This window comes from Mastigoproctus giganteus, chromosome 9 (assembly GCF_048544385.1).
Source record: "Mastigoproctus giganteus isolate SK-2022 chromosome 9, ASM4854438v1, whole genome shotgun sequence".
NCBI classification, from domain to species: domain Eukaryota; kingdom Metazoa; phylum Arthropoda; class Arachnida; order Uropygi; family Thelyphonidae; genus Mastigoproctus; species Mastigoproctus giganteus.
Genome location: NC_143583.1, coordinates 25,061,415 through 25,075,584, shown reverse-complemented (window position 1 = coordinate 25,075,584; position 14,170 = coordinate 25,061,415). Strand labels below are relative to the sequence as shown.

Sequence of the window (14,170 nt, the reverse complement as noted above, 5' to 3'; positions counted from 1 at the left end):
GGTGTTGTTTCTATGAAAACTAAGTTGGATGCTCTGGAAGACTTGGTAAAGGTGAGTCTATAAAAAAAAGCTGTTGAATTAGGTGTGGGCATAAAAGATGGGAAAAAAATCAAGGAGTGATTAAGTTCTTGCTCCACTTTAAAGGAACCAAAATTAAAGATAGAAGACAATGCATTATGGCTATAGTTTATGGGAACTTTAAATCAGCAGACCTAAAAATGCACCATCAAAAATAAAAGGCCTTGGTATTCCATCAAAAGATGGAATAGAAAGTTTTACAGCAAGTGATCGGACATTATAAAAAATGGCATGGTATTGAGTATTAGCTGGGAGAGATTATTTGCTGATTGACTTGACTCAAAAATTTACAGATGATTTAAGGTTGCTTATCAATAGAGGAAAAACTGATTGGAGAACAATTCTATATAGATGAAACAGGTCTAAATTATAAGGTGTTACCTACAAAAATGATGACAAAAAAAGTGCAGCCCATAGCACCAGGGTAAAAAAAATTCAAAGAGAGAATCATGGAAACCGCCTGCAGCAATGCAACTGGAACTCACATGCCACTTTTTGTTGGTAAGTCAACTAATTCTAGAACTTCTACAAATATAAATTGTTCTTCTTTACTAGTTTACTATCATTCACAAAAGTCAGCATGGATGGAGTGTGCATTATTCAAAGAATGGTTTTTCATGAATTTGTACCTTCTGTAAAGAAACACTTGAAAAAAAATAATAAACTTACCTGAAAGGGCTATTCTCTTTCAGGATAACACTACTTCATCCCAGTTGTGAGGAATTTAAAGAAGGGAGCATAAAGACCGGGTTTTTAACACTGAATGTAAAATCCTAGATCCAGCCTATGGATCAAGAGGGTTTTAGAATGTTTAAAGAGATGACATAGGCGAAAGTTATTGAGCTTGATTTTGGAAAAAATAGAAGACACAAATATAGGTCTTGTATAATCATTAAAAGTTGTTGGCATCAAAGATGTGTTTACAATATGGCACTAGCAATGAATGAAATTCCAAGTTTACTAAATCTTGAAGAAAACTTTGGCCCAAGGTTGATAATGCTAATGTGAGTCCTGAACTACAAGAAGATAATGAAGAACACAGTTTATTAACTGATTTCAGGCAAACTGAAGGTACCAAAGATTTACAAGAAGAAGAAGAACAACGACTTCAATAATGTTTTCCAAAAAATCAATGACAATTTGTTGGAAAATGAAATTATGAATGATGCAGAAATCATACTCACTGCAACAGAAACAGATGGATCTAAATATGAAGAAGAGATTGAATCAAATCCAGAGCAAAAAATTTCTCGTAAAGCAGCCAAAAAACACTTTAGACGCTACACTATATTATACTGAACAAAAGCGAAATTCAACGGTCAACGATGCAATGTTTATTTTAAAAAAAAGGACCATACTGCAAAGTGTCACATTTCATCATCTAAACAGCAGAAAATTATTGATTTTATGTAAATGAATGTATATGCATATGTTTATGTATATATGTATAATTCTTAAGTTACAAATGTATATTCTTTTTATGATTTTCTGCTTTAACTGACTTTTTCAATTAACTGATCAACTATCAGCCACGTGTTGGATAAGAGGGCAGCTACCGTGCAGGCATATACGCCAATATAGAAGTTTCTAGGGAAACATGCAGTGAAACAATATTATACACAATTCCAAAATTACTGAATAATCATATGTAAAAACCCAAATTTTGCAGTCTATAGTCCTCATCAGTCAGCCAGAGCACAGGGTCAATGTCAAACAGCTTAATGGTGATAACCACAGATATAAAATTATCCTTTGGTTAAAACACATGAAAATACTTGAAATTTGCATATGTGAAAGGGCATTATGGTATCACAAACTTTCTTTGTACAATCTAATCTTCCTGTTCACTATTATTGCTAGACAGTTTTGAAACCACTTTGAAATATGTTTGTCAAAATTTGGATCTACTGGGTGTTTGAATTTTGAAGACCCTACCTTGGCTTAAGTATTGAAACAGACTTGCAAGAAAATCCTGTAATTATTAACATGCTATGTGAAAGGGAGGGGGGAGAGCACTGATGATGATCCTCATAGCAGACAAGCAACAATAGCTAACTGCCAAGAAAACGTTGAGGCAATACACGATATGGTAATGGTGTCCAGCAATTATCAATACACAAAATACTGGCAGACTATAGGCATCCCATATGAAAAATAAATTTTGACAAAGAAACTGGGTTTATGAAAGGTTTCTGCAATGAAATATGGCTTCCAATACCTGATCAAAAATGTGATTAGCACAAGCCTTCTTTGGATTTGCTGACACATTATGAAGCAGAAACAGAAACGTTTTTGGCAAGCTACGAGAAACGAATCCACCACTAATGGTCTCAGTCCAAGCAGCTGCTCACTGCCTCTACAGAATGCAAAAGCAGTTCCATCAGCTTGAAAAGTGATGGCAGAAACTTTTTGGGATTCCAAAGAAATAATAATGGTGGGTTTTGTTTCAAGAGGTCAAAACTGTAACAGGAGTATACTATGCTAACTTATTACATCAATTACAAGATACTATCGCTATTACAAATCCAAAGCAGTCTGAACACATGCCGCGACCAGTCAACATCCTTTTACTGTCCAACTTAAAACTCATAGAACCCAGTTTTCTTCTTTCTCATTTATTCATTCAACTTCAGTTCTCTATCAAGTCGAAAAGAAAATTAATGATGATATGACCAAAATAAATCAGTGTGGGTAAGAATTGTTGCTGCATGGACAGCAGAATTCATCTCATCACACAACTTTTTTCTTTCCTAAACTTAAATTTCACAACAAATGAAGAGGTTATATCATTTGTGGGAGCATTTTTTCAGAGCTTGAATGAATTGTTCTACAAGAGTAGGATAACCACAAAGTAGTATTGCTGGAGCAAGTTTGCAGCTCCAAGGAGGCAATATTGAAAAATAATAATGGTGAGAGTCTACTGTTTCATGTGGAGGCTAAAAACTTTTCAATATTCCCCTTAATTACTGCTCTTGAGATGGAGGACCTTTCGATTTGATATAAAGTCATTTTTAGAACTTTCTAATCATGCCTCTTATATTTGAAGGGAACTACAGGAACAAAAAAAATTGCTAGTTTTTGAGATGTGTATTATATTGTGAAAAAAAAAAAAGAAAAGAAGTTTACTCTGATAGTGATTGTTGAATAAAAAAAAACGGGAAATTGTTCTTTTCATAAAATGCTATTTATTTCAATTATTCCAACTGCATACTATACAATATATTACACTACACACTCAAGAAACAGCAGCATTTCTGTGTTACAATTTATTATAAATGAACAATACTGAAACATTTCAACAAATAAGTGGCTGTCCAATAACTTTCTTGATTTTCAAATATGCTGCTTTTTCCCAACATTCTCACAAATTTTTCTGTAACATTCATTAAACAGTGATTTGCAGCATGAAACATTGGCAGTCCTAGTGATTTTCATTATGTATTATTGCCCATGGCTATCAGTGGTTAACAGCAGTCCCATAAATATGGGATGATATGGCCACTACTGAATCCTCCCACCATCTAATTAAGTCACAAACATTTTACAATGAAATTTTATGACCAAAAAAAAAAAAAAAATCATCCTTTGGCAAAATAAACAAAAAATGGAATTCTTATCCTCAAACTACTGTCGTAAAGGAAGACACTTCTCTGTCTTCCTTTACAACAGTAGCAGTCTATTAAAAAAGCTATAAAGTTAATATAAAATAAAACTATGCATTCTGTCTCCTATCTTGGAACCTTCTTCAGTGTGATAATATATAAATATTAAACCTAATTCCTCTACTTCTCCCACAGTGCCTCTGATTACCTTCAGTACCATGCCTAATACTGGAGGTAATCAAATAAATATCTGCAAACCAGTGGTCACTGGAGAGGGAACTTGTCCCAGTGATCAGACAGTCACAGTAGACAGCTTGCACTAACAAAGCCAATAAAAGGAAGGAAGGAAGGTGCACATGGGGCATGTGCCCAACCTTTGTTCATACTGTAGCCTTCTCAGTGTGCCAGTTTAAGGATATTCAATACTGCTGTTCTTCATTCATTTTGCTGTTATTCATTTCACTATGCAATTTACAGTAATTTTTATATCTTATCACCACTGAGGAAGAATCCAAAATATGAACTGGAATATATGGTTTCAATGTACGTTGCCATTACTTAGCTTTTATGAAATTTATTTGCAATGAATGCATGCATAGACATGTCTTTCTTCAAAATAACAATTATAGCCTGCATTTTCATGCTTTTCAAAGACCTTATTTTATCTCTATGAATTACATATGTGATGTGTAACGTGACACAAATATATTAAGTAAAGACCAATAATGTCAAGTTAATGTATCATAGTGAAATTCTGCTTCACAATTAAAATTTAACCTACCCAATATGACCACTATTGATCATCTTTACAGTATTACCAGTAACCATAGAAGGTACACTACTAGCTTGGTTAGTTGGAGTTCCAAGCTGTATACTGCCTTGGGTTGGCACTGCCATCTGAAGGACACCTGTGATAAGAATAATAATAGGAAGTGATTACATTCAAGGCAGTTTATTGCGCATCTAATCTGAACAGTACTATATAAATCATAAAAGTATACAATTGTCACACATGCTTTATTTTTCCTGAACTTTTTCAGTGCAGATTTCGATTCTTAATTCTGTTCCAAAAAGATGTTGATTTGCCACCTAAAATTGAATTTCAATTTTGAACTTGAAGAAATGTTTGACAAAGTACAATGTTGATCATGCATATTACTGACAGTTATATTATATTAGTTATATATTAATGACAGGGTATGTTCTTATTTAATTTAATGTAGTTAATCTTTTATCTCCACTTTTTTATGAATTCTAAACCCTAAACATGGATCTTAGAGGTAAGTACTGAAATAATAAGCTTTTGCTGAAAATTTGATGCATGCATATTACTTAACACCAATTTACGTAACAACAATATGACAAAGTTTAACCATTAATGATTTTAAAAACCATCCCATTTCACTGACTATAATAATGCATTTTTGCCATGTCACATGCATAAGCTAAAGTTGGCCTATTGTGAGAGGTGTTCACACTGGTAAATGAGGCAAAGATAGTTTATCAATTTCTGTAGTGTATGGAACAACTAAAAGTATATGCTGAAAAGTGAGCTGCAAATAACAGTTTGGACATTCTAATGAATCAGTAGCTATAAGAAGGTGTAAATGGTTATATATGTGTGACCTATCTGTAGTCTAGCTAATATAACTTTATGTTTATTACCTTGGGTACTGGATTTCCATGGTTTAAGGCTTTTCTTTATACGAGGAGTTGGTTTTGCAAGGTGTGTTGCCATTTTGTAACACCTTGCTTCTTTATAATGAACATGTAATCAGAGACACTTCACCATATGAAATTTGGGAGGTTGTGGGATCCATTGTAGTTTTGGTGGCTAAGTCAACATGTTTGTTTCCAGTGATTCCAAAATGACCAATGATCCAACAAAAGAGGATTCATTGTAATTTTTTTTTATTATTAACTTCATGAATCTGCCTGAGTAATTGGTTATCATTCCTTGTTCCACTGTTGGACAGCTTAGTAGCACTAATCAAGTCTGTATATATAATGTGCAAAGCACACTGTGCAATATGGTTGTTCAGCATGTAAAATATAGGACTGTTTGAAACATAGTCCTGCAACATAGCTGCTACATTCAGTTGAGAGTTGAGGAATATTGCAGTTGCACCTGCTTGATTAAGTTTTGGATCCATCTATGTGTATTGTGGATACTGGGCCATCAACTGTAATATGCTCTGTTTGACAGTATATTTTTTTCTCATACTAAGAGTGACAAGGCACATGACATATGTGATACATCCAGGGAGGGACAGTACAAGAGACGAGGGTTGTAACTTATTAAACTCATAAATGTTTTAAATTTTGCAAGAATTTTTTATAATTTTTTGCAAGTTTGGTGCTGGCCAAATTTCATACATTCAGTCTACCCTAAAGACTTACTACAATGGTTGAAAATAGTGTTAGTCCTAAAAATACAGACTGGATGCCTTGTGCTACTACATTCCATTGAAAAATAGTGGACTGTTACTGTTCACTGTGAATTTAGTAGCTACCACAGAGGTTGGTATCCTCCATGATAGCCTAGTCAGCATGATTCACAAACAAAAAAAAAAAAAAAAATTCCCAAGTTACCTTAGAGAGAGAGAGAGAGAAGTAGGAGGGGAATCACTAAGAAAGAGAAGAATGATGATAACCAGCTCAGGACCCTGGGTGTGCCAAGCCCATATGTTTGACAAGGTCTGGGTTCGATTCCTATTGATGACTGGAGGAATTTCTAAAGTCATCTTCAATTGAGGTAATTAGTTGCCAGTTGTAGTTAAGTTATTTTTCAGCTTATGCAACATGCAAATCACCCTGTGAACACATACACACATCTACAGACAAGTATGCAATACATAATATGAGCAAACAAGTTCAGGTACCATTAAATGATAATTTAAATTTGAGTTGGTTCATTGATTGGGTGCAAAGAGGCCAATCATACAATACAACATCACGTTAAACACAGAAGGTGAATTGAACTCGAGCTCACTGCTCGAGTTCAATTCACCTCTGGCACTCCCTTCCCCGAACAACTCTTCATGTGCAAATGCAGATGCAAAACACTCACTCAGCCTGTTAGCCACTCGAGCAGGATCATCAACAGTCAAACCATCAACATCCAGTGGACCAACCCAATTCATCCCTTTCCTTCTAGAGTTTACATAGGTAAAGAACTCTTTGGTGCTTTTCTTTGCATCCCTCACCAAAGATCCCCCACAATCTGCCTTTGCCTACCCAATCCCCTTTGTGATCTGGATACAGACCAGCTCACGTCTATCATAGGCCTCCATGTCACCCATCAATCCACATGCATCCCATGCACATCTCTTCCCTGCCACATGTCTCACCATCTCATCTGATATCCATTCAGGTCCAAACCGTGAACAATATTTCCCAGTCGGCATACAAAGCCCAGTAGCCTCCACGATCAATTCCCCGAATGCCTCCCATTGAATTTAAATACCATCCCAGACCTCCGTAGTCGCCCTTACGAAATCAAAAACCTCTCCCTCCACCCCTGATGGCAGTTATCTCCTTGAGCAAATCCCTATTGAGCACACTGTGATCACTGCCACCCAGTGGCTCCCCCATCTGCAGATTCCCAATGCATGAAAAATAACTACTGATAACCAGATCAAAAGCACTACTCCCTCCAGCTGCCTCCCGAACACGCTGATGCAGAAAACAATCATCCAATAAATCTACAAAAGCTCCGCCAGTGTGTGAGTTACCAACTCACAAATTCCAGTCAATATCCGGGAAATTAAAATCCCCCATTATAGGACTCTGATTTCCTGGCCCACTCCATTTCCCTGTACAGTTCTTTATTAGGCCAGAGTCATTAGGCCTACAACAATTTTGATCTCCCAGTGTTTGAAGGATATATGCGAAAACATGAATCTGGTTATGAAAGAAGAAAAAGAAAAAAACTTTGAGTAAAATGAAAAATTCATTTTACTCAAACAAATGAAATGAAAAATTCATTTTACTCAAATGAATTTTTGCAATAAGCCTACTCTTTCTCAATTTGAAGATTTCAGTGATGGTATTCATAGACCTACCTCTAGACCAGTGTTTCTCAACCTTTTTTTAATTATTGCCCCCTAAAGGGTTTTTTAAGACAATTTTTTTCCTAATGGCACCTCCCAAAATGAAATTTTAAACAAGAAAATACTTTATACTTGCTCTTTTTATTCAATGAGCCTGATGTTTCTTCTTAGCTAAAAGTTCAATGTTCAGTATGATGTTAGTAAGCTTAATTCTACTGTCTCCTCTTGAACATATATCAATTGTGTTTCTTTTGTTAATATTTGATTTACTGAACTAAAACCAATTTCAACCATATAAGATGTTGGAAAACAAAGCAGTACTTTGGCCATTTCAGACCACATTGTTGGATAAAGAGGATTAGTTGTTTTTGATCCCCACAACTCAACCATTCCACTTTTTTCGAATTTTTCAGTGAAGGCTTTTAATGCACATTTGCAGTCTATCACCATAATTAATTTCCCTTGAAGGTGAAGTGACACCTCATTAAGTTTTCGAAAAATCCATGCCATATAGTATGCGTTGTTTTTGTGTTTGCTGATTTCCTTTGCTTTCTAAAAAACTAATTATCATATCAAAAATGTTTACAAATTTTGTTAAACCACTTCCTTTAGAAAGCCATCTGATTTCTGTATGTAAAAGAAACCTCACATGCTGTTTTTCATTATCAATACAAAATTTTCTGAAAATGCAATCGTATTTGCTATGTGACTTTATTTTATTTATGGTTTTAATAACTATACTGAGAGGCTGATAAAGAACTGGACAAATATTTTTTGCAACTATATAATGTCGGTGCACAATGCAGCGTATTACAAGAATCTTAGTTAGGTGGGCTATAAATCCTTTGTTTTCCAACCATGGAGGTAGCACCATCAGTGGCACAGATACCAAATTTTCCAATGGTACTTGTTTTTCATTAAATCATGTTTTTACAGCAGCAAAAATGGATGCTCCAGTACAGTCATTTTCTATAAATTTTACAAACATCTGTTCTTGCAATTTACAATCATCATCGAAATAACGAACATATGCCATTAGAAGGGCTTTATTGTCAGTAACTGTAGATTCATCAATCTGAATAGAAAATTTTCTCATTTTTAGTTTGTGAATTAGCTGCTCTTCAATGTTAACTGACGTCTCATCGATTCATCTTCAAATTGAATAGTTGCTTAATGGCAATGCTTTTCTTCTTACGAAGCCTTTCTTCTTATGAAGAAAGGCTTAAGTTTTGCAAATTACAGTGTCTGGAGACTAGGCACCAGCGAGGTGATCTGATAGAGGTGTATAAAGCCTTGAATGGTTTAAGCATGCTCAATGCTGATGGGATTCTTCCTCTAGCTCAGAAAAATCACCTGAGAGGGCATAAATTCAAATTGAGGAAAGACAGATGTAGGATAGACATGCGGAAATTTGCCTTTAGCCAGCGGGTGGTTGGTTGGTGGAACAGACTTCCATCTCTTGTGGTGGAGGTTGATAGCCTAAATAAGTTTAAGGCTCAGCTGGACAGGTATTTTGAACGAACAGAGGGGTGAAGTGGAAGTGTTTTTTTTTTTTTTTTTTTGGCTGATGCTGCATAAGCTTGCTTTCTTGCATCAAATGCCTCTACTAATGCTAATGCTTTTAAAAAGCACACTACATACAGGTGCTGTTTATAGTTTTTGCAATTATTTCTGCCAATTTATAACACCCAATCACTCCATCATCTTTGTTTGTGTGTTCTTCTTAAACATTGTGTAATGTTGCTCAAAATTCTGTTTTAAAAATTTAAAACATTCAATATGTTTACCAACTTTATCAGAATGTTTCCTTTATAAGTGATTTAAAGGTCTTGATGGTTTCATAGCCTCCTTTGAAAAAGAACTATTACACATAAGCTGTCTTGAGTCGAATGGGCTTTCAATAAAACCATAAGCTAGATATTCATCACACAAGATACTGTCGAAACTTTTTCTTTTCAGCACTTGACATCAGCATTAGGAAGTCTGAGGACGAGGGTTGCCGGTGCGGACGTGCCTTTCTGCCGCTCTTGGAACAGAGAAGTTTTTTCTGATTTATTTCTGCTTTATTAGTTTAAATTGACATATTAACTTATTTTCTAGAATAGCTTTATATTCCTATTTACGGTACTTAAGTTTAAAGTAACTTAGATAGAGATTTTGTAGGTATTACTTAGTATCGGAAAGAGTATCAAGTCCACGTGTTTACCGTTCGTAAAGAGCCGCCATTGTTACGGGAAAATTAATCAGTAAAATCTATTAATCTTGTCGAACTTCACTGGCAATTAAATTGTACTTTTAACTATACATATAACCGCTTAGGTTACGTAACATAAATAATTAGTAAAAATAAATAATTAATACATAACGATACAGAAGTTATATAAAGGGATTTAGTAGATAACACTCGTTACTGAAACAAATATTTCGTAGATAACACTCGTTACTGAAACATAAATATTTCGTAGATAACACTCGTAGATTTCGTAGATAACACTCGTTACTGAAACATAAATATAGCGTTATAACTGTGTTGGGATACAAGTTTAGGATTTAATTTTATACTGAAATTGAAATTTTATTGAAAGTAAATCGAAATCATGACTCAAACCAGGGCAGCAAAGCAAAAGGCTCAAGCTAATGGGAATGCTGTGGCTCAGGGGAGAACTGAGGGGGGCAGTTGCCCTCTGAATCACAGCCTTTTAAGATGCACTATTTGCTTGATGTTTGCGGTGCAGTCAAGTATGGGACATGATACTGCCATGGGGGATGTCTTTGTATGTGCACGATGCAAGGAAATCAGGTGACAACTCAGTGTTGTTATGGGCCTATATGAGAGCTTGAAGGACAGGGTGGATGCCCTCGAAGGATTACAAGTGAGGGGGCCCATCAAGCTCTCAGCTGCCCACACCAATGCCAGAGCTTGCACTTGGTCATCACGCAACACAGCGGCAACCCCCAAGGCACAATGCACTGGTCTCAAAGGAACTAGTAGTTGGTGACTCTATTGTCAGGGAAACGGGAAACATGCTTTGTAAAAAGGATAGGTGGAACAGGACCAGGGTATGTCTGCCAGGGGCAAAGGTTGATGACGTTGTAGAGCGGATATCATATTTTAAGGGCACAAAAGGTGATATAGTTGTACACGTTGGCACTAATGATATTAAGAGTAGAAGACCGGCGGAATTACTTAACAAGTACAGGTCACTGATGAAAAAAAGCCGTGAATTAGGATTGAATTTGAAAGTGTCTTCAATTCTGCCCAGACACAATAGGAGGGAGTATATGATGAGAGCCCTGTCGATCAATTCGGCCCTGGAAAGACTGTGCAGGGCTCAAGGGGTAGAATTTTTTTCAGCCTGGTCTGTACTTGTTAACAGGAGAGACTGCTTCTACAGGGATGGGATACACTTAAATAGAAAGGGTGCAAGAATGTTTGCTGATGCTATCGAGGCAGTGTTAGGTGGGTCGGAAAACTGCTAGATTGGGGGGATACAAGGACTAATAGATTAACAGTAGCCACTGGCAGAGGAGAAAGTGATTCTTGCACTGCTTCTATTGGAATGAGCAGCAGCCTGGAAAATAAGATGCAGGATATTACAGAGACTGCTGGGAATCATGGGGGCACAAGTAAACACATGGGTTGTGTTGGGGTGGCTAAGAGGAAGAGCAGGTGCATGTATACTTGCGTGTACACCAATGCTAGGAGTTTAGTAAATAAATTTGATGAATTTGAGTTATTGCTCAAAACATCAAAGGCAGATATTGTTGGGATTTCAGAGACGTGGTGTCACACAGCTATAAGGAATGCAGAACTGGAATTTGGGGAGTACAATGTCTACAGAAAGGATAGACAGGATAGGAAGGGAGGAGGGGTTATGCTATTAGTTAAGAAACACATAAAATCCAAGGAAGTGAAGCCAGTCGACATCACTGGACAGTGCAGTGTCGAGTCAGTTTGGTGTGACATAAGCATTGGGGGATCAAAATTGAGAGTAGGAGTGTGCTATAGGCCTAATGACTCTGATGAGTATAATAAGAAATACAGAGAAATAGAGTGGGCCAGTAAATCAGAGAGTCATATAATGGGGGATTTTAATTTCCCAGATATTGACTGGAATTTGGGGCTGGTCACTCACACACTAGCAAGGCTTTTGTGGATTTATTGGATGATTGTTTTCTACATCAGCATGTTCGGGAGGCAACTAGAGGGAGTAATACTCTTGATTTGATTATCAGTAGTGATTCTTCATGCATTAAGAATCTGCAGATAAATGAACCACTAGGTGGCAGCGATTACAGTGTTCTGAAGTGGGAGTTACTCAAAGAGGTAACTACCATTAGGGGTAAAAGGAAGGGGTATTGCTTTCGTAAAGGCGACTACGATGGACTGAGACAGTATTTAAATTCTATAAAGTGGGATCAACCGATGATGTTACCAACAGCAAATTCAAAATGGGAAGCATTCAAAGAACTTATCTTGCAAGCTACTAGGCTTTACATACCAACTAAGAAATATTGTTCAAGGTTTAGGCTTAAATGGATGTCAGATGAACTAATGAGGCATATGGCAGAGAAGAAAAATGCATGGGATACATACAAATTAACACATGACACAGAAGCCTATGATAGATACTTGATCTGTAACCAAGTTACAAAGGAGGTTAGGCAGGTGAAGGCAGATTACGAGAGATCCTTGGCAAGGGATGCGAAGAAAAACAGCAAAGAGTTCTTTACTTATGTAAACTCTAGAAGGAAGGGGATGAATCAGATTGGTACACTTGATATCGATGGGTCAACTGTTGATGACCCTGCTCAGGTAGCTAACAAACTAAATGAATATTTTGCATCGACATTCACACATGAGGAGTTATTCAGCGAGGGGAATGCCAGAGGTGTATTCAACTCTAGCAGCAAGCTAAAGAATCTTGTAATAACTGAGAGTAAAGTGGAGGAGAAATTGTTGAAGATAAACACAAGAAAGGCACCTGGAGTGGATGGGATCTATCCAGTTATATTAAAGGAGGCAGCAAAGGAAGTAAGCAAACTCTTAGCCATAATTATGAGAGCTTCCTTGGACTCAGGGGAGGTACCCATGGACTGGAGATGTGCAAATGTGACCCCAATTCACAAGGGAGGATCAAAGGCTGACACAAGTAATTATAGGCCTGTGAGTTTAACTTCTGTTCCCGCAAAATTAATGGAGGCACTGGTTAAAGAAGCACTGCAGGATCACCTAGACAAGACTTCAGTTATAGCTCGGACACAACATGGTGTTGTTAAGGGGAAGTCTTGCCTGACCAATTTGATTGGATACTATGATGCAGTCACAAAAGAACTGGATGCAGGGAATAACTTTGATATTATATACTTGGATCTTAGAAAGGCTTTTGATACTGTTGCACATGGAAGACTGCTGCACAAATTGGAGCAGTGTGGCATTGGAGGCAAATTGCTGCTATGGATAAAGGGGTGGTTGAGGGGGAGAAGACAGAGAGTGGTAATCAATGGACATTGCTCATCGTGGACTAATGTTATTAGTGGAGTCCCTCAGGCTTCAGTATTGAGTCCTTTATTGTTCTCTATTTATAAATGATATTGATGATGGTATATCAAGCTTAATGTCCAAGTTTGCAGACGATACGAAGGTTGGCAGGGCTGTCAAGGACACTACTGACACTATGCTGCAACAGGATCTCGAAAGGTTGAGCAGATGGGCTGAGAGGTGGCAAATGAAGTTTAACATTGACAAATGTAAAGTACTACATACGGGAAACAGCAACCCTAGAGCAACGTATCAGCTCTGTGGTACTACACTGACAGTGATAGAGAATGAAAGGGACCTGGGGGTGGTTGTGCAGGCAGATATGAAGTTTTCTGAGCAGTGCAGACGGGCTGCAAGAGTAGCTCATGGTGTATTGTCAATGATATATAGGAATTTTTCTAGCAGGGATAAGGAGGTGATTATCCCCTTGTATAAGGCAATGGTCAGGCCACACCTAGAGTACTGTATACAGGCCCGGAGGCCTCATTTCAAGAAGGATGTAGAGCTGGTAGAACGAGTACAGAGAAGAGCAACAAGATTAGTGAATGGAACAAAGGGGTGCTCTTACGAAGAAAGGCTTAAGTTTTGCGAATTACGGTGTCTGGAGACTAGGCATCAGCGAGGTGATCTGATAGAGGTGTACAAAGCCTTGAATGGTTTGAGCATGCTCAATGCTGATGGGATTCTTCCTCTTGCTCAGAATAATCACCTGAGAGGGCATAAGTTCAAATTGAGGAAAGACAGATGTAGGATAGATGTGCGGAAATTTGCCTTTAGCCAGCGGGTGGTTGGTAGGTGGAACAGACTTCCATCCCTTGTCGTGGAAGTTGATAGCCTAAATAAGTTTAAGGCTCACCTGGACAGGTATTTCGAATGAACAGAGGGGTGAAGTGGAA

The 14,170-nt window shown here is 37.2% G+C and overlaps 1 protein-coding gene across 3 annotated transcripts in view; it reads right to left on the bottom strand.

The window, feature by feature from the left end:
* The window catches only part of LOC150080107 (protein capicua homolog), a 357,037-nt gene that overhangs the window by 153,209 nt on the left and 189,658 nt on the right, over nt 1–14,170 (bottom strand). For all 3 annotated transcript variants that reach the window (XM_090381551.1, XM_090381553.1, XM_090381554.1), the window contains one exon: nt 4,462–4,588. In XM_090381551.1, coding sequence (XP_090237677.1) covers nt 4,462–4,588 — 127 coding nt within the window. The remainder of the gene's footprint in view (nt 1–4,461; nt 4,589–14,170) is intronic.